This window comes from Ictalurus punctatus, chromosome 24 (genome assembly GCF_001660625.3).
Source record: "Ictalurus punctatus breed USDA103 chromosome 24, Coco_2.0, whole genome shotgun sequence".
Lineage (NCBI taxonomy): Eukaryota > Metazoa > Chordata > Actinopteri > Siluriformes > Ictaluridae > Ictalurus > Ictalurus punctatus.
The window spans coordinates 8408746-8429718 of NC_030439.2; the positions used below are offsets into that span (position 1 = coordinate 8408746).

General features: G+C 37.8%; 1 protein-coding gene across 1 annotated transcript in view; it reads right to left on the reverse strand.

Annotated features, from left to right (window-relative positions):
• Nucleotides 1-1852: 1852 nt before the first annotated feature.
• The window catches only part of hs3st4 (heparan sulfate (glucosamine) 3-O-sulfotransferase 4), a 119507-nt gene continuing 100386 nt past the window's right edge, over nucleotides 1853-20973 (reverse strand). Inside the window, exon 2 of the mRNA XM_017453986.3 lies at nucleotides 1853-5226. Within this exon, the coding sequence (XP_017309475.1) occupies nucleotides 4572-5226 (655 nt within the window). The 3' untranslated portion in view covers nucleotides 1853-4571. The remainder of the gene's footprint in view (nucleotides 5227-20973) is intronic.

Genomic DNA, 20973 nt, shown 5'->3' on the forward strand with positions numbered 1-20973 from the left:
TTCATTCGTGATTCTAAGAACTGAATACTGAACAGCATATCTGGAATTGTGCAAAAGGGTGTCTATGATTGCAAATGTGATCAAGTATGTTTATCAGCATGGCTTCAGTAAGCAGGCAGTGCTAAAAAATGAGGTTATCTGAACTATGAACCATAATAATAATAATAATAATAATAATAATAATAATAATAATAACAAATATTGCTGCAAACAGCAATGATTGGGGTTCAAGCACTTTAGGGCCTTTAAGGACATGCATAAAAATATATTGCTTAAGATTGTGCAAGCCTATAAGCACCTAAATCAGAGAAAAATCAAGATCATTTAAAATAAGTTTAAATAATATCGATGTTCATTAATGTCTAATATCTGATGAATATTGTTTGTCCGTTAGCGGTCATGTTTTTCAAGATTCACAACTGTCCTCATAGACACTGATGAGACCTTGGACAAAGACACTTGGTATAAGATTTCAAGTCGATTGGAACAATGGTTCCATGCTTAGCGCCAATTTCATGTTTTGTCCTTTTATAGCACCATCACAAGCTTGGCCATTTTGTGCATGTGACCTCAGATTGAGCCCCTTCATAAGTCTGCCGAGTTTGGTCAAAATAATATCTCATTCTGTTCAAGCGTTATAGCCATTTCAGTAAAAGTGACCACGTCCTATGAAACCATGTATAACAAACACTCTATAATAAAACAATTTCAGTGTTCCATAGTGTAGTTGTGAAACCTTATATGATTTATATGAACATGAATATGAAAAGTGCCAGCACCTTAGCAAGTACATTTGCATGCACATATATCAAACCCTATGATTTCAACCTTGAACACATATCTGCACTGGAGCCAACCAGGAAAGGAGTGAAAGTTTTAACACTGACAATAGCATGTTGCCGAGTCCTGTCCTGTAATAATCAATTTATCATTAATGTCAAGATTTTCACACAGCAGATGTTTGGTAACACCCTACCGCCTAGTCCATCTGTATTTTCGCTGCACTCGATCACGCTGCCTTTTTTCCGTCTACACCATGGACCAAACTGTAAGGAGTGAGATTGCTTTAAAGGCTGGTTACAAAGCATATGTGCGAATCGTTGACGTTTTCCTGATTAATTCCATGCATGACAATGATGTATCACATAATGGTGCTTGAATCAGCTGTTCTTATGCTGTTGAAAAAAGAATTAGCCAGTGAACTTATAGAGGACATTATGGTAAGATGGCCTACTGATGGTATCCAACAGTGCTGTGTACTGCTTCACATTAGAGCTTATTTTTATAATTTATAATTGTCATTGTGGTAAGCTATGGTAATTCATGTTATGGTAATTCAAACCAAACTCCCAGTGCATCAGATATTGAAGCATGGGCAGAAGCTTTTAACATCACTCTATACACTATTTTGATTCACTGAGTAATCTGTTGTAATCAATGAAAGCCCACTAGTGTCATTGCTCAGACGCAAAAGGCAAACACATTTATTGGCTTTGTAGTTGTTTCTGTGAGATTGGGTGCATTATGAGATTGTGTTTATTTAATTATCAGCTAATTAAGACCAATCTGAACCAATTTCAAAGAGAATAAAATGAATATATTAAATTAACAGATACTAATGCTATCGAACATTTGGAGAGTGAAAAAAAAAAAAAAACACGCAAAAATAAATACTGACAAAATAAACTGAGTTCCAAAAGTCTGAGACCTAATCCTGTCACAATACTTTTGTTGGAAGATATATTGCACCAGAAATAATTGCGATAAATGAAATTATTGTCATTTGAAGACTATTTTATGCCACTGATATAATGATCATATAATAATAGAATAATAATGCACAAGTACACTCTTTCAAAGAGCAATGAACATTTAATTCCATATGATTATTCAGATGCTGGAATTTGAAGGTCAAAAAATAGTTTATGACTTCTGATGAAAATATCATTTACATTTGGTCAATATTTCAGCAATTTTACTCTGACTAAAATAGCATTGAATATTAGTCACACAATCACACATTTTATATATTAACTTAAACATGTATCAACAAAAACATGTAAAAACTGCCCTTGTTGTGAAAACCTGATCTTCTGTAATAATAACATTACAATGAGTTCACTACTTTAGTACAATACTGTGAATTCTTTATGCTTTAGTTTTCGTTGTCTGTGTTTTAAGTGTGTTGTTAAGGAAAGAGTGTATTCACAACATGACTTACCATTCTAGCTAGCGCCTTTCCTAAGTTCAAGTTCACTTGTGCATTTGTGTCATTTTGTGTAGAAGCGAGCTGTAATATATGGTTTATGTTGTGTGTAAATATCTGATTAAACTCATATGTGTATAGGCTGCATTTGGGTGAGTTAATTAACCCGCTAGTAAAGCACTTCAGTTTACCGCTGTTCATTCACTGTTCAGCTTCAGCTCACGCAGCTTAAGCGGCTCAAACCCTGACATTATTGACTATGACTGGATTATTTAAAAAACTAGAACTATTCTTTCTAGATTTTTCTTCTTCAAAAAACTTTGTTAGTGCATTGGTAATATCTTGCGTCCTTTTTTATTTTTCAAATCAGTGCTAGTGCTTGCTACACATCTTAAATCCGAATGTGCATGTTTTTGTATTTGAATGTGCATTTATATCTTAAACTCGACAAATAGTTGAAGTTCGAATTGTAATTTGACAGCACTAGAGCAGACGAGAGGAAAGAAGCAGCGCGAATGGTTAAAATGTTGCTGTCAATCACTCTCATGTAAACAAACATGCATGTAAGCACAATGAGCTATATAGAGGTCAGCAACAATGATCGAGGTCACGTCTATATATCGTACGATAAGTCGATAACATAAGAACGTTAACAACGTAAGACCACAAAATAAAATTGTTCTATTTTGCAAGCTTAACAAATGTAATTTTTTTTTATTTATTGCAAATGATATTATCAGTAATAACCTGAGTGAAAAGTAACATTTTATAGAATATTTACATGAATTTGAAAATGTCTTACTATTTGGTTTGTCTCCCTTTTTTACTTGAAAGACATTGTGCAAGTTTGTGCAAAACAAAATTCATGTTCGATCAAATCCATGGGAGTGTCGTCTGAACACGTTCTTCAGTAGAAGGGATAAATCTCACGGAATATCTGACTTATTGTAGAAAGGATTTACAAATGCCATATAACAAATGTGCTTAAATTTAAAAACAAATAGGCCTAGTGCTCTGTCTTGAATATTGAATACTTAACATTTTGAACATTTCCTTTTTTTTGTTTTGATTATTTCTTTAAAACCTTCGATTTATTTCCAGTTATAAATGAAAAAACAACAACAACAAAAAAACAATAACAGAATTTCAATATGGTCCCAGACTTTTGGACCCACAGTAGGAAGGTCCTACATTGTTATTTAACTATAGGAGAGAGCTATAGGTTTTAGACAGTCGAGTGTTTTGAATGGCCAACATTACAGCGTGGCAAAATATATCGTTAATGATGAAGAGACTTCCACAAACAAGAAATGAACTGTTTAGTGGTAAATGTTATACAGTTAAATACTATGACAGTGTGCAGATAGGTCTAGCACTAAAAAACAAGATGAATAGAAAATCAAAAGTGTTATTCTTTAGTATGGACTGTGCATTCATTCATCTTTGAAGCACAAGGTTCATCCTCAAAGCCAGTACATGCGTATGCCATTTGTGCTGGAGAGATAAAGCAAATGGGCTTTAAATAGGATTATCGAGTGCGTCAAATTAGTCGAGCCAAAGGCGCCTTTCGGCTTGTGCACTGCAGTGACGCTACAGGCTTCTGCCCATGTTTCGATATTTGGCGCGTTGGGAATGAGAACATGTTGGGGAAATTCCTAAATCCAGTTAAGGAAAACACAAAAATGATGATTGTTTGTTGAAATTAATGTTGATGCTGAATATTCAGTGTAGAAATACAGATGCTTCTGCAGTTTTGTGGAATAAATCTGATCCTACTGTCACAGACTCAGAGTAGATGTAAAAAACCCGGTGTTAATAAATTTGCTTTGATTCTGAACAAGTAAGACTATATGTCAAGACTGGACAAAATGATTTACTAGAGACACCCTTCAGCAGGTATATATAACATATGTGACGTGATCTAAAAAACAAAACAAACAAATAAATAAATAAAAACAGACCAATAAATCTATATGGCTGAGGGGGTAAGGACACTTTAACTCATTGCATGCATCATCATAGTAGACATGATTTTAGAGCAACGTCGTCTTCAAAAACAAAATGAATAAAAGCATCTTCTTTTCACAAATATAAATATATTTATGTACTGTATAATATGTATGTATATATATATATATATATATATATATATATATATATATATATATACATACACACACACACACACAACAAATTGCCACCATGAAGACCATTGGCTTTTTGGGGAATGGATTAAAGAGCAAATTGGTAAAAATCTTTGCTCTAAATACAGACAGCTATTACTGATTGGTTGTGCTGAAGCAATGTTGGTGTTTTTTCAAGGGGGTGGGGGTTTAAGCTGGTGGAGCGGCGATGCGCCAGTCTGTCAGTCCCGTGGGCCGGGGGAGTCCCCTCCATCCTCCATCTCCCACTGGAAATTCTGCCCTGTCATTTGGTAGAACATATTATTAAAGGGCTTGTAGAACTTGTGCAGTCTGCGGATGACATCCGGCTCTATTTTGGGGTGTGTCCTGCCCTTGGACTTGCCAAGGCACCGTGGGGTGCTGCTGTCCTCAGGCTTCTTCAGGCAGGGGAAGCCTTTGGTCTTGTTGAAGTAGAAGTGCTTGTCGGTGACGATGCGCTTGAGACCCAGGAAGTCCTGCACCTTAGTCATTTCGCCAGCCGGATCCGTGATGAGCCGCTCACCGCTCACAAAGTGCATCTGTGACAGGGGAAAGTACTGGAGCCAGTTTTCTAGATGCAGCGCATAGATGCCAATACGCAGCGCACTCCATGAGGCGTCAATTATTCCCAGTGTCCGGTTCTTGAAAGCGAGGACCTCGAACGTGGGGATCTCGGGCCGTTTGGACAGCGTCTGTGTGTAGTCTGAAATGGCTCGTGTCACTGGGTTGCGCACCACTATGATCAGTTTGATGTCCTTCGCCATTGTGTGAATGCGCTTAGGAGCACTGTTCGTCACAAAATAGCTGGGCGTTTTCTCCATAGTGATCTGGCCCTCCAGCGTCGAAGGCATTAAGTCCCTGAAATGCAAGCAGACCAAAATTAGTAGAATAATATTTCATCTGGAGTAAATATGAATTTAGGTTATATATGTGTATGGTCCTTAAGAGAACACCAAATGATAGTAGATGTGCAAAATCAGTACAAAGTAGATAACTGGAGGGTGGGGGGGAAATGAATACACATATAGCAAAAATGTACAACTAATTACATTACATGAAAAGAATGAAAATGATAGAGCAAACATGCATGCTCACTGCTTAATCTGTGTTAGGAGCTGCTTTGGTACTTTAATAAATAAGAGAATTCACTGCGTAGTGTTAATGCTTTCTCGCCTGGGGGATCATTTTGTTTCACATCTTTCCTTGTATCTTTCGGATACACCCAAGTCTTCTTTGTCGAGTCTGTAGTCTACCCTGTCCTCCTCCCTTTAAGCTTAAGAGCGCTTCAGTGCAGGGGGAAACGGTGATTAATTATGACGTTCCCTCGGATCATTTGTAGCAGAGGAGAAATGTCTCTGCCTACAGAGATTTATCGGAAGGGATAGTAGGGAGCAATTTGCCACTGCTGCAAATATTATGTTCAACTTTGTCCTCGGGACTTGCTTGAAAGATGAATCAGTGCACAGGCACAAGTCATTCATGAGTATTAAACGGGAATGAAGAAAACAGTGGTTTCTCACCAAGTCCAATAAATGAGATTTAATCTACATTCCGTGAGCAATTTATAGATTGCATTTAGAAAATCATCATTGTTTTCTTCCTGCTTTCTTCCTCGCTCACGCTGCATCATTGTAAGGGTTTATTTTACCAATAACTTATCAAAATGAAGCTATATTAAAGCCTTTTATATGTCAACACACAAAGTGTGTAGTTGTAGTATAGCTGAGGATCCATTGTGTCTGCTGGGTCAAAATCAATATCTGAGTTCAGGGTTTGGATATGCTTCTTATGTAACAATACCGACACTTTACTTGGGCTTGTGCAATATTGATTTTTCTCTGATCGTGATTTTTCCATTTTAAAATATCATGATAAATGATTTATTCATCCAGAAATGTTAGCCTAAAAAGTAACAGTTTTATCTGCTGTGCAGAATTTTAAGTGATTCTGCAGTAATATGCAGTAAACAGTATAAAACCCTAAAAGCACCACATAACACACCACATTTTGATGTAATCTCTTTAGAAATCAGTTGTCTGTTGTCCACATAGCCGCCATTTTATCTGTTCATGCTGCTCAGAGTGTTGGACAGGAGACCTCAGTCGAAAGAAAGCAAAACATAACTGTGTACTTAATTTAAACTTCTAATTATCATCACAACTAACATTATTTGTAAAGTGTCATATGTGACACTTTGAGGGTCATGTTTTCGCTTTCGAACTAATTTTTGGCCAAAATGTCCATTTCAGTGATATTCCTAATAAATATTTAAATATACAGTAATAAACTGATTATAAATATATGCTTAAAAGTATACATACACTAGCTATGTTTCCATCAAAGTTGTGAATTTAAACTTGGAATATCACATAAAACATTTGCATAACTTGGAATATTGCACAAAACATAGCGCCGTTTCCATCCCATATGTTCTTGAGAAGAAAATCTTCACTTCCGTGGAAACTGGCGCATCTCACTTCCCGCCATTTTTACTTTTATGAACCAATTATCCAATCACATGATTTGTTAAGGAAATGTCACATCACTTTTTGATGCACATCGAGGAATTTATTAGGTAAATGTGTTTCCATCATGGCTGATATGCTTGTCTTCTTATTGAATAAAAAAATATTATAGGCCTCATTTGAATGCATACGTTTTTTTAATGCGCATTTTGAAGATTTTAGTTTATTTTCACATCGGGTGTATCCATCCAGCGTTTTTTAAAATTATTTTTATAATTTATTATTTTTTATTTTAAATGCTATACCAAACTTCACAGAAAAATATGTGGATTGAAAAAAGCTACTGACAGATTTTATTTCACAGTAATAAACTCAAATTATTTTCCATTTACCATGACAGTAAGCTAGAGCATATGTGGGCATATGTGGGCATATGTGAGCATATACCACACTTCCTCTAGGGGCTTCCTCTAGCACATATATACCACACTTCCTCTAGGGGTTTCCAGGAGGTGTCTGTTAATATTTGAATATTCGAAACATCTGTGCAGATCATTCCAGGTTTACATGTCGATCGGATCATCGCCATATAACTCGTGCAAGCGTACTCTGATGTTTTTGCGGAGCTCCTACACAAAGTGTAACGTGTGATATTGTGACAACGTAATATCACGCAGGGACATCCATCCATCTTCTATACCGCTTATCCTTTTCAGGGTCACAGGGAACCTAGAGCCTATCCCACTGAGCATCGTGCACAAGGCGGGGTACACCCTGGACAGTGTGCCAATCCATCGCAGTGCACAATCATATACACATTCACACACCCATTCATACACTACAGACACTTTAGACATGCAGCCACTTTAGATTTCAGCCTGCTGATTGAATGCATGAATCATCATGCATGTCTTTGGACTGGGGGAGGAAACCGGAGTACCAGGGAGAACATGCAAACTCTGCACACACAGGGCCATGGTGGGAATCAAACCCCCGACCCTGGAGGTGTGAGGCAAACATGCTAACCACTAAGCCATCGTGCGACCCCCACGAAGGGCCTATGCATATTTTTTTGTTTTCACTGCTCTAAGACAATAAGAGCTATGGCTTTACATGCAAGATAAATTTTAAAGCTTTCGCTCACTCTCTCATGTCTTTCTCTTTATAAAAGCTATGACTTTACTGACTCAGTCAGTCTAATTTAACATGTTTTTGTGTTAAAGCCCCAAATGCTTGAAAATTAAACCAGAAAAATTAAACTATTACTGGTACATGTTACATAACTGTATTTGCTTCATGCAGAAAACACCTCACCTATACCTTTTATTTTATGTCAGTCACAAATTTGTGCATGTAAAATATTTAGTTATTAGTATAAGAATGAAATATGTGTGCTACAAAATCAGCGACTTGCTTGTATAGGTCTCATTTTTGATTTTGTCAGTTGCTTGTATGAAGCTAAAATGGAAGTCAATTATTCATATGCGGCACACATTTTAAAATGGACCCCTAAATGAAACATATTAAATGGTGAACACACACACACACACACACACACACACACACACACACACACACACACACACACACACACACACACACACAGTATGGCCTCTCAGCACATACAGACACTCACTTACAAGTGGCTTTGTAATTTCATTTCTAAGCCAGCGTTGCACTCTTGGTGGGTTATTTCCCAATTGATTATTTCTGCTTTATACATGGTATTGAGCTATGACCGTTTGGGATATAATGGGATATAAAACATATTTCTAGCTTGCATGGCACCTAGGAGCAGTATTAGTTTTCATTATGCACCATCAGTAACCTGCTCTTCCTCATGTTTATGAATGGATACAGGTTCCCCCATCCTCTCTCCTTTCAAGGTCTTCAGCAGTTGACTATTTAATGTCAAGCACAAACGATAGCTAGGACTGTATGTAGGTGAGAAAAGACATAGAGAGAAATCTAAATGTCTAAAAAAAGGTCATGACAAATCTCCTTAATAGATCCTTGGATAGTGGATAGCTTGGAATACCACACCCACCTTCAACACAGGGCTAAGTTGTCTTAATATTGCGCTCATGCTTCTCTGGATGGTGCAGCAGGACTTCTGCTCAAGGTAACCCTTTTCATTTAAGATGGGCCCACTACCAGCCTTTTGTCCTCATCAAGCCTCGGCAGAACTCATTATACGTGTAATTGCGGAAATATGGAGATTACGGAGGCCCGATACCTTCATTTGCGATCGAGGTCGAACTCATTTGGATTGGGAGAGCATCAGTCATGGATGATGTACATTGGAAATGTCAAGCGGGATAGGGAGGTGGAACGGCAAACACAATGCTGATAAACAAGCTGATTTACCTACGCCTCTCCTGGCCATGCACTCAGCCAGAACAGAAAGAACCCTGAAACGTAAAAGCGCCCAGGCATGGGTCGTTCAGGTGGGCAGATAAATAAAGCATGCGGCACTGGAAAAGGCACTTCTCACCATCTGCTGTTTACCTACTCAGACAAATCGCATAACATCCTGTGGCCTTTTGTTCTATAGACCTTGCCATGCTTGTATAACACCTGGATATGACACTTAAGCACAATAAACGATTGTGTTTCACATGGCCTGGTGTGTTATACAACACTTATTTTTAGCCCTAATAACAAACTCAAGCACAAAGACCAATTGTCACCAAAAAGTCATATTTCAGAGCCAGTGAAAACCTAAATTAGCAAGTTCCTGAGAAAGTTTTAGATGTACTCGCTATAATGCTATAAAACCAGTAGTGCAGCAATGCAAACGAATTATAATAATCTGCAGTTGCTTTAGAAGGACGTTCGAACACGGCTTTGCTCTTAGTGCTTTGAAGTTAAAAGCAATTTAATGGCCACTCACGGCAAGCGACAAACATAACGGCAAAAGATCTTCAGAATCACTTTACTCTGGTTTACTCATTTCTCTAAATAAACCTCTACCCTACATACAATGAGGAGACATTTATTGAAATCTGGCAAAATATGTAGTTTTAGATCCAGCCAACACAAAGCTAAATACATAGAGCAGAGACTCATTTGCTGTACAGACATGGCAATTAAACTGCAATTCTTAGGCTGCAGAATAAAAAAAGGCAAGAGACGTTTTAACCAGCGAATGTAGGTTTTTTAAAAGCTTCATAAAAATGACACTGTTCCATATCACAATTTCATGTATTATTAGTGCTGGTATATCAATGTGGACATCCTCTCAGAGCATTGCTCCTAAAGCAGGTTCTTTAAGAAGGGAAGGAAATACAATGTTTTTACTGTTTCACAGCATTTATATGTGTTATGCCTACAGATGCCCAGTCTGAAGGCCAGTATCAGGCCAAAACCAGCATAAAAAAAGATTTAGAAAAGAAAGTTATTTTTGGAGCTAGAAATGTGTTTTTTTTCTTCTTTTTTTAGGATAGATTTGATTGTATTTCTACTTTATTATATTATCTACTTTATTATATGTATTATATTTACTGAATAAGTGTTTTTTGTGTGAAAGAGTTTAACAGAAGTGCTTCAGTTTAAAAAAAAGAAGGAAAGAAAGAAAGAAAACAATATCAAAAGGGCCATAGTGACACAGGCACATTTGCCTCTTGGGTTGGGGGTTCGAAACCTGTCTCCACCCTGTATGCATGGTCTTTGCATGTTCTCCCCGTGCTTTCTGCTGGGTACTCTGGTTTCCTCCCCCAGTCCAAAGCCATGTGTTGTAGGCTGATTGGCATATCCAAAGTGTCTGTAGGGTGTGAATGGGTGTGTGAGCAGTGTGCAATTGAACCCTGTGATGGGTTGGCACCCTGTCCAGGTTATCCCCAGCCTTGTGCCCCAAATTCTCTGGGATAGGCTCCAGGCTTCCCTGTGAGCCTGTGTAGGATAAGAGGTACAGAAAATGGATGGACTCTTATGTTAGTTTTGGTGCCCTTATGTTAACAGCATTATTTATTAATCCTGAAAATTCTTTAATTCTTTTTATGCATCAGTTAGTTCTGGTCCACTAATTTGACTGGTTGAGCAAGGTTTCAAGAGTGCCTATATTTCCTGCAACCTGAACTGCGTTTTAAAGCATTACTACAGTAGACTTAGAGACATTATCAGCAGACATGGCAAACAATACTTTTCAGGAATATACTTTTGACTTCATCAGCTTTCCAGATGAAGATGAAAAGGAAGAAGGGACACTGAATGTACAAATCGATGTGAGCTAGCTAGCTTAAGGGATATACAGTTGCAATCAAAATGATTCAACCCCCATTGCAAATCAAGTTTATTGTCAAAATGTACAGACTTTCAGCTGTTTGCAATGAACAAATCAAACAAAAGCAATTGAAATTGTTCAACACAACGAATGTTTCAAGTGGTTTCCCCAAATTCAATTGAAAATACAACTGATAATGACTTCTCCAGTTTCAAAACTATTCAACCTCTTCATGACAAGCATCTTTAGTACTTAGTAGAGCAAAGTACTGTATATCCCTTAAGCTAGCTAGCTCACATCGATTTGTACATTCAGTGTCCCTTCTTCCTTTTCATCTTCATCTGAAAATTACTTAAACGCAGATGATTTCACACATAAATGGTAGAAACCCTTTAGAAAGCTATAACTTTGAACTATTCTTGAAGTTTTTTTTTTTTCTCCAAGATTGTACAAATCAAAAGCTCTTGACTGATCCCAGAGCAGGTGAATATTCATATAAATGGATGAAAACTAATGAAAATTTATAATGAAGGTAAATGATGTATGATTATAGTACATTTATTATTATTATTATTATTATTATTATTATTATTATTATTATTATTATTATTATTTCATTTATGTGCTCTGTAGAGTTCATTGGATGAAAGGCATCAAGAATTATTGTATATTTGCTGGCTATGCAGACAAAATCCTTGGAAGACCTTTTTTATAAGACTGTAAAACTATGGGAAATATTTCTTTTTGACACTTGACATGTAATAAGAGCCTGTCATACAGTCTCAATGGCCTCAGTCTGAGAGAAGTGCTGAAGGTATAGTGAATATGGTTATATGGAGAGAGAAAGAGAGGTGAGAGTAGTTAAAATGCCGTCGCTTCCACCCAGCAGCAAGTAAGCCCATTATGTTGTTGCTGAACTGTTTTCTTCAGTAGGATGGTTAAGAAAAGGAACTGACAGCTGGTCCTGATCAAACTCCCTTTTCTCTGCTTCTTTCCCGTGATCCCCCAGAAGACTGTTCAACTTCCAACAGTGCAGCAGCCTGACACTTTTTTCTAACATCACCATCAGGCTGCAACGCTCAAATTAAATATTTATTTGCCTCTTGGACGTGGAAGATGATGAAATGAAACTGAGGCAGAGAAACTTTATGGATCTTTGGAAGATCACCATAAACTGGATTATTGCTCTATGAAACCACCTTCTATATAACCTTGTAAATTAGCTTGTTTTTCTTTCCAGCATGTTAAAAACGACGAGGACACAGGCACCGAGATGCACCTCTGGCTACGACGCAGTGAAATGGACAAAAACAAAGAAGAAATCTCGCTTATTTTATCACTTGTGCAGACTGGACAACAGCAAACACCCACTCATTTGAATATTTATACATTTACTTTGCAGTGTTTCACCCTCATGTTGTTTACACCCCCCTGGATGAGCTGCTGAGAGTGCTTGAGGCTACACACATACAATTTGCTCACAACAGCCCTTGATAGTCTATGATTACAAACACAAGTAGATGTGTGGCGTGTGCAACCGCAGAGTACAGCAACAAAGTGATCAGTTTGTGTTTTCAATGTCACTGCCAGGAATGAATTGGCATTGCAAAAAAAAAAAAGGAAAAAAAAAAAAAAAAAAAAAAAAAAAGAGAACAAAACTGTAATTGGCAGTCACACCTGGGTACATCTGAGGATAAGCCTATACGATTTATAAGCAGAAAATTGTGCACACCTGGTTCACTTAAGCAGAACTGATTAATTTGACATATTGGATGTGATAGATTTTATAGCATGAGAGGCAAAAAAAAAAAAATCATGGATGAGCGCTCATCCTGCTGCTCAGGGAGGGTTGACTGGTGGCTACGCATTAACACTCAAGCTTCTTTATGCAGGCCATGGTGTGAGTAACAGCAATGAAGGGCATCCATTAGCATAGAGGAAAGTATGTAGGCACAGGCACTAAATCCTGCTCAGTCAGAGAGCATATGGCATGCATTGCCATAAAAACGCTTCAAGACATGGAGCATGAAGTAGATCTATAGCGTAACAAGACCATACTATTTACAGTATTAACCAATTATGCCTTCAAATCAAGTGTGGCGTGTTTGGAACATATAGCGAGTGCGCACCATATACAACACAAACCCATGGGTATTTTGTTGCAAGCAAACTAGACAACTGTTATATTCTGCAATATCTGCAATACACTGAAACACCGGGATTGCACATTCAAGTGGAGTACATGTAAGTAACAACACACAAGTTGTCCCTAAAGTGCTCAGTTACCACAGAATAATACCAGACTGCCACTTTTCTTGCACTGGCTGATGAGCTGAGATCCTCTGGAGCCTCACAATGCTTTTAGACCCACATCCTCTCTGCCTGGCCCTGAGACTTGCTTAAGTCAGCATCACAGGACCCCATTTGTCCACGACGCTTTCTTATAATAGCTTGGTGCAAACTAGCATCCGGGGCAGCCGAGGTTTCATTTACTCTGCCACACAGTAAAGGAAGTATAAACAACAATATCAATAAAGAAAGAGCATTTGAACCTCTGTCACAGTAGTCATCAGTGGAACAATTGCACAAAATGCACTTCCTTTCTTGTTTAATTTCTTGTTGATGGATTTACAGTGTGATTCCTGCCTCCGCCCTGCGTGAGTGTGTGTGCAATTGTGTCCTGCGGTGGGTTGGTACTCTGTTAAGGGTGTCCCCCGCATCATGCCCTGAGTTCCCTAGGATAGGGTCCAGGCTCCCCCTTACCCTGTGAAGTATAAGCAGTATGGAAAATGGATAAATGAACTTGTCTACTCTTTGTTTTCGTCTCCTGTCAAACGGATATACGACTCAATCAATTTCTCCATCTGTAAGTGAAGCAGTGGTTAGCAGAGACCTCCAGAGGTTTTGTGCTACTTTATCCCTTGCACGGATCCCATCAGAAAACCTATACAGGAGCTGGAACATTTCTATTTAAGAGCAGGTTTTAGCAGGGGGATATCAAGACGATTGATTTTTTTTTTTATTCAGGTCTTCTTAGAGTTAGGCCAATGGAGCAGACTTCTGAAATGACCTGGTAGAAATGGCTGCTTGGCCGGTGCACCCCCTTCTGTTCATTGATTACTCCCTTGCGTGGAGTCGCAGTGAATCACTCACAACTTCACTCCCACATCAGAGTGAACAACTGTCAATAGCTCAACTCTATCAGTGACTCATATGCGAGGAATGTTCATGCCTGCGAAATCTAAAATAGTTAACCATTTTAACGGTGACATTTATTATACTACACCTTACAAACTTCATTGTATGGATGAAGACACACTACAAATGAACAATTTTGTAGAAAATTTTTTTAACCCTCACTATGAAATTATGTACAGTGCCCTTCACTAATATTGGCACCCTTAGTAAGTATGAGCAAAGAAGACTGAAAAATTGTCTTTATTGTTTAACCTTTTGATCACAAAATTCACAAAAATACTTTGCTCTCATGGATATCAAACAATTGCAAACTAAACAAAGGTTTATCAAAAAATATATTTGCTAACTATAGGTATGCAACAATTATTGGCACCCTTTTAGTCAATACTTTGTGCTACTTCCCTTTGCCAAGATAACAGCTCTGGGACGACTCCTATAATGCCTGATGAGGTTGGAGAATACATGGCAAGGGATCTGAGACCATTCCTCCATACAGAATCTCTCGAAATCCTTCGAATTTTGAAGTCCACACTAGTGGACTCTCCTCTTCACTTTACCCCACAGGTTTTCTATGGATTTCAAGTTAGGGGACTGGGATGGTCATGGCAGGACCTTGATATTGTGATCAGTAAATCATTTTTGTGTTGATTTTGATGTATGTTTTGTATCATTGTCTTGCTGGAAGATCCAATCACGGCTAATTTTAAGCTTTCTGGCAGAGGCAGTCAGGTTTTCATTTAATATCTGTTGATAATTGATAAGAGTCCACGATGCCATGCATCCTAACAAAATGTCCAGGTCCTCTGGCAGAAAAACATCCCCAAAACATTAAAGAGCCACCACCATATTTAACCGTATGCATGAGGTACTTTTCCATATATCTACCTTTCTGTGCGCCAAAACCACCTCTGGTGGTTTTTGCCAAAAAGCTCTACTTTTGTTTCATTTGACCATAGAACCCGATCCCATTTGAAGTTCCAGTAGTGTCTGGCAAACTGAAAACACCTGAGTTTGTTTTTGGAGGAGAGTAGAGGCTTTTTTCTTGAAACCCTTCCAAACAACTTGTGGTGATGTAGCTGACTTCGGATTGTAGTTGTGAAGACTTTCTAACCCAAAGACGCAACTAACTTCTGTAATTAGCTGTGATCCTTGGAGATTTTTTGGCCACTTGAATCATCCACTTCACAGTTCGATGAGACGATACAGACACACGTCCAATTCCAGGTTGAGTCATAACATTTCCAGTTGACTGGAACTTCTTAATGCTTGTGTTATTTTCTTATAGCCACTTCCCATTTGGGAAGCTCAACAACCTTTTGCTGCACATGACAGCTGTATTCCTTGGTCTTACCCATTGTTATGAATGACTAAGGGAATTTGGCCTATGTGTTACCTCATATTTGTACCCCTATGAAACAGGAAGTCATGGCTGAACAATTTCCTGTTCCTAGTCACCCAGGTGTACTAAAAATTAAAAATCAATGGGAATGTACTTCAAATATATTTTTATCATATGAATTCATGAGGTGCCAATAATTGTTGCACTCCTACATTTAACAAAGGTTTTTTTGTTTTTTTTGGATAAACCTGTGTTTTGTTTGCAATTGTTTGATATCCACGAGATCAGACTTTTTTGTGACTTTTTTTAAACACAAGATCAAAAGGTTAAACATTGAAGACAATTTTTCACAACCTCCTTTGTTCATATTTACCAAGGATGCCAATATTAATGCAGGGCACTCTATGTAACAGAATTACACTTTGTTTTCTCAAACAAGGCAAATTATGAGAAATTAGAAGGTACTGAGTCAGCACAGAGTATAATTACACTTCAAAAATGGCATCTTAGAAAGTGAAAATATCTTAAGTATAGTTCAATTTGTCTAGTACTTCATATTGTAAGATTACAATTAAATAAGAAAAATTAGCTTACTATTACTATTATGAGATTACTATTACTAACCTATTTCTATTTCAAGCTTTACATTTTCTATAATTTTGCTTTTTTTCCAGAAATACAATAAATGCATCAAATTAGCAAAATTATCTGTCTATAGAACAAGACTCTTTAAATCTTGAAATTAATATAAAAATATCTAGAAATAGGTATAATAATCTTATATTTGGTATACTATAATCTTTAATAGGAAATACTAGATACATTTGACTATCTGACTATCTGGGTCTGACTGATGATAACTGCCCACTACTCTTTACTTATTTATTTATTCTTATTTTGGCACTGACCTCACACTTTTTGTGTCATCCTCCCTCAAATGCTGATGTATAAAGGGCACAAAAACTGCAAGCTAGTATGGCAGGTTCATACACAGCATGCATGGTGTTATGTGTGGAATACAAACTAACCATACCTGAAAATGGACACAAACAGCATAATACTGTATCTGTAATCTGCTCCTATGAGTGTGAGAGTAGCTATTTAAATGTTAAGATTTATGAGTACGGTTAATCACGAGCAACAGGTCAGTCAGTTTTTAGTGCAGAAAAAAACCCAACAGGTGTTGGACTGAATTTTAAAAATCACATCATAGAGTAGCAGATATTTATTTACCATTTTATTCAATAGATGATTTTTTGTTTTCATCTGCAAATTACACAAAATTCCCAAAAGCTTCCGGACACCTGACCATCACACCCATACTGTATGTACGCCTTTCCCAAACTGTTGCCACAAAGTTGGAAGCACACATTTGAACTAAGATGCTCAAACCTGTTCCAGCATGACAATGCCCCTGTGCAAAAAGTGAGCTACATGAAGACATGGTGTGTGAAGAACTTGAGTGTCCTGCACAGAGCCCTGACCTCAACCCTCTGAACACCTTTAGGAAGAACTGGAACACCGACTGCCCCCTGGCCTCCTCAATTAACATCCTCACTAATGCTCTTGTAGCTGAATGAAAACAAATCCCCACAGCCACACACCAGAATCTAGTGAAAAGCCTTCCCAGAAGAGTGGAGCTTATTATAACAGCAAAGGGGGAATAAATCTGTTCAACAAGACCAAATGTTGGGTTAGGTGTCCATAAATCTCTGGCCATATAGTTTATATAGCCTCTGTGGAAAGTGGTTCAAGTATAAATAAATAAATAAATGAATAAATAAAAGATAAACAAAGAAATTGGAACGTATGTTTGAACAGGTGAATTACCACCTTTTAAAATTTTTTAACATAATTATAGATGATTAATTGAATATGCAAAACACTAATAAGCAGAACGTCAATGAAGATGAAAAATGCTTCAAACTAATCCATCAAACAAAACACACCAGTCACTCATTCTCAGTGTGCTGCCCCTGATACGTTTTAATGGCAAACAATATTAAGGCATGAGCAATGGAATCCCAATCAGATTTGAAATATCAGTGTCTCTGTACCTCTTTTGTATGCGGACATTGACAGTGTGTGACCCAGTCAGTGTCTTACACACTCTCACACAGTAATACATAGCCATTTTGCTCTGATGCAGTGTTGTCCTCTGTTCTCCGTTTGATAGAAGCGAAGACTTCCGCAAGCCAGTGTGACAGACAAACATAAGGAGAACGCGGCATGTTTAGAAGACAGTAAAGTGATAACCTTTCATCAGAAAAATAACCAGTTTTTCTCCCTGTTGACAAACTATACACACACACACACGCGCACACACACACACACATATACATTATATATATATATATATATATATATATATATATATATATATATATATATATATATATATATATATATATAAAATTACACAGCGACTCTTCACTGTCATTTTTGATTTTCCAAAACAACTATTACACAGGTCACTAAAAGCTCGATTATGGCAGTGTTAGTCACTGCTGAGATGCGGCCATGTGGCTCTGTTCATTTCAGAACATCTGCCCTGATGGAAATAGATCGGTAAGAATGTTATAATCATGTACTGAGGGGCCTAAGCTGCTCCATTAAGGTCTAAGCCGACCAATACTGAAACCTCCGCTAATCCAAATTGTGCATTTGCTGGCACAGATTAAGCCCTGCACAAAATGTATTATGGTGAAACTATGTACAATCTGTGTATTAAACACGTTCATGACATAGAATTCAATTTCATTTTCGTGACATTCATTGCAGGATTTTAAAAAAAGAAAGAGAGTTGGAGTCTAAATAGTAGTCTGGATTTCATAAAGAAATGTCATTTACGAGTTGCATGGAGAGGAATGTGATTAGTTTTACACTGCACTGCCAAGCAACAGTGTTCAAAAGCACCCAACAGCCAGCTTTATAATCCTGGCACATGTTCATCCCCACTGGATGTTTGTCCCTCACCTATTCAACAGCAAAGCCATAAAAAAAAATTATTGACTTAAATAGGTAGTGCCAGCTACAGTATAACCTGATAAAACTGCTCCTGGTTCATTTAGCGTTCCTGAGCTCTGGGGTTTGAAGTCAGTAGCTTCAATTAAAGTCTTCCTATCAAGTCTTGCCAGTTTATTTGGCGTCAACTTCCTTCCACAAAGGACAGTGTTGATTTTGGTGGCAATCCGAGTCCAGCTTTTAATTAAAAAAAACCTCAGCCTCAGTTTAACCCAAGCGTAAGACGCGCTCATGATCATTTCAGGCCAGTAATTTGCTCAATCTACAACAACATATGGAGAGTAACTACACTTTACTCTATGTTACCCTTTTACAAATGTGCATCATTAATCTCTGCATCCTGTGAGGCTTTTTTTCTCTCTCGAAATACTACTGGGGATATGGAGTGTTGTAAGAGAGTGAGCAATGTTAGATATCAGTACAATCTTAACAGCAGCACATTAAGGTACAACATCGTCATGACCAGCAGTTAAGCTTACTACACTCCATGGGTATACAATGAAGTCCTGATACATGACCATGTGTCTTAGTTGTAGAAACAGGAACAACAGTGATGTCACTACAAGAGCCCTTAAGAGATATGAACTTTAATAGTCTTTTCTAAAACGTTTCTGTCCATACAGGTAAAGCTACGTACACATACAGTGATTTTATTGCTGCAAGTCACCATTCGCTGTACTATGAAGTCACCAGTAGGCGTTCCTACTACTGGTTGCCATAGTAACATTTATCAGTGGGTGGCACAACTACCACTCCACTTTTGACAACAAACCTGGTTTATTGCCAATAAAATGACACATTCTGAAGGGAGAGCATGTGTATATAAAAGTCACCAGTATATATGAATAGTGCCCTCCACTAATATTGGCACCCTTGGTAAATATGAGCAAAGAAGGCTGTGAAAAATTGTCTTTATTGTTTAACCGTTTGATCTTTTGTTAAAAAAAAAAAAAATTCACAAAAATACTCTGCTCTCATGGATATCAAACAATTTCAAACCGCGACCATTGGCGACTAGATGTGGGCGTGTACAGAAAGTTTATCTTTATGCAAATTTGGAGCGACTTAGTGCAGTCGACTTCCAGTGGGAGTGAAGACAGTAGAGCGCATGTAATCCGTGATCCGCTATGCTGCCTGAGAGTCCGTCCTCTGTGTCATTCTCCATCCTCCGTAGTACTAGTACAAGTGCTGGGGATTTGAAGAGAAATGGATGGAGAATGGTGCAAAACGGGTTGAGATGAAATTATTGGTGTTTATTATTAGTGCGTATTTCTATGATTGATAAGGAAGACCAATGTAAATTATGAAAGTAATCCAGCACCTTCCAATAATGTTTGTGTACACAGCTGCATAGGAAAAAATATAAACAATTTGAAATGATACATATTTAATTCATATTCTTTCTTATAGAGCATGTTTGATTTCTACAACAACTAACAAACATGTACTATGATGTACTAGTGTACTTTAAGGTATCGATATTCACAACATTTCAGTATGCAAATATTGTGATTATTATTTTTGAGCAATCACCCAGTTAGCTAATTGAAATAAGGTGAGATACAGCAGGCAGGTCACCTTATTGTTAAGATTATACACACTCAGGCTACTTTGTATTGTGTCTAAATGTACTGACACACACAGAAAAAAAAGGTGCAACATTTGCTGCAAGACTGAAATTAACACCTTCTTTCCAACAGCCATCAGTCTGGGACAGTTATTGCACATTCCTCACTCTCATAATTATATGCAATTTCCTTTTAATTCCTATGACTTCATTGTAGTTGCTCGATAACCTGCATTAGGGTGACCGACTGCATAATAAGCCGAGATTTAAACTGAACAAGAAAGTTTAAACTCCAGATGTAAACGTTAGCAGCAGTCGTCCTGCAGTTGTTTAATAGCTTCAGTACCTTTGGCTGCTCTAGCAGAAAGCCGCCGAGAGCCGCAGTCAGCCAGTGAGCAACTGAATAAGCATTTAATGGTTACAGCAAGACCTGATGAAGTTGCTGTTTATTAGCAGGCAGAAGATTAACCCGATCCCTGGTGGTATAATATAACGAATCCCACAAGTGGAGATGGAGAGTAGATACTGAATGGTCATCTGTCCTGGCAGCAGAGTGGCTTTACTCCAGAGTGTCTGGCAAGTCCTGGCTCAGGGTAGTACTCTATGTGCAGGTAGTTTCTGTTTTTTCACTGGTGTAAAATGTAGTGAGCCTCTCGGTCTGCTCTATAGAGCTGAGAAAGAGGTGTTACTGAATTAAGGTTGCTAACATCTGTGAGTTCCATGCAAGCATCCATCCATCCATCCATCAATCTTAAGCAGGGTCGTGGGGAAACCTGGAGCCTATCCCAGG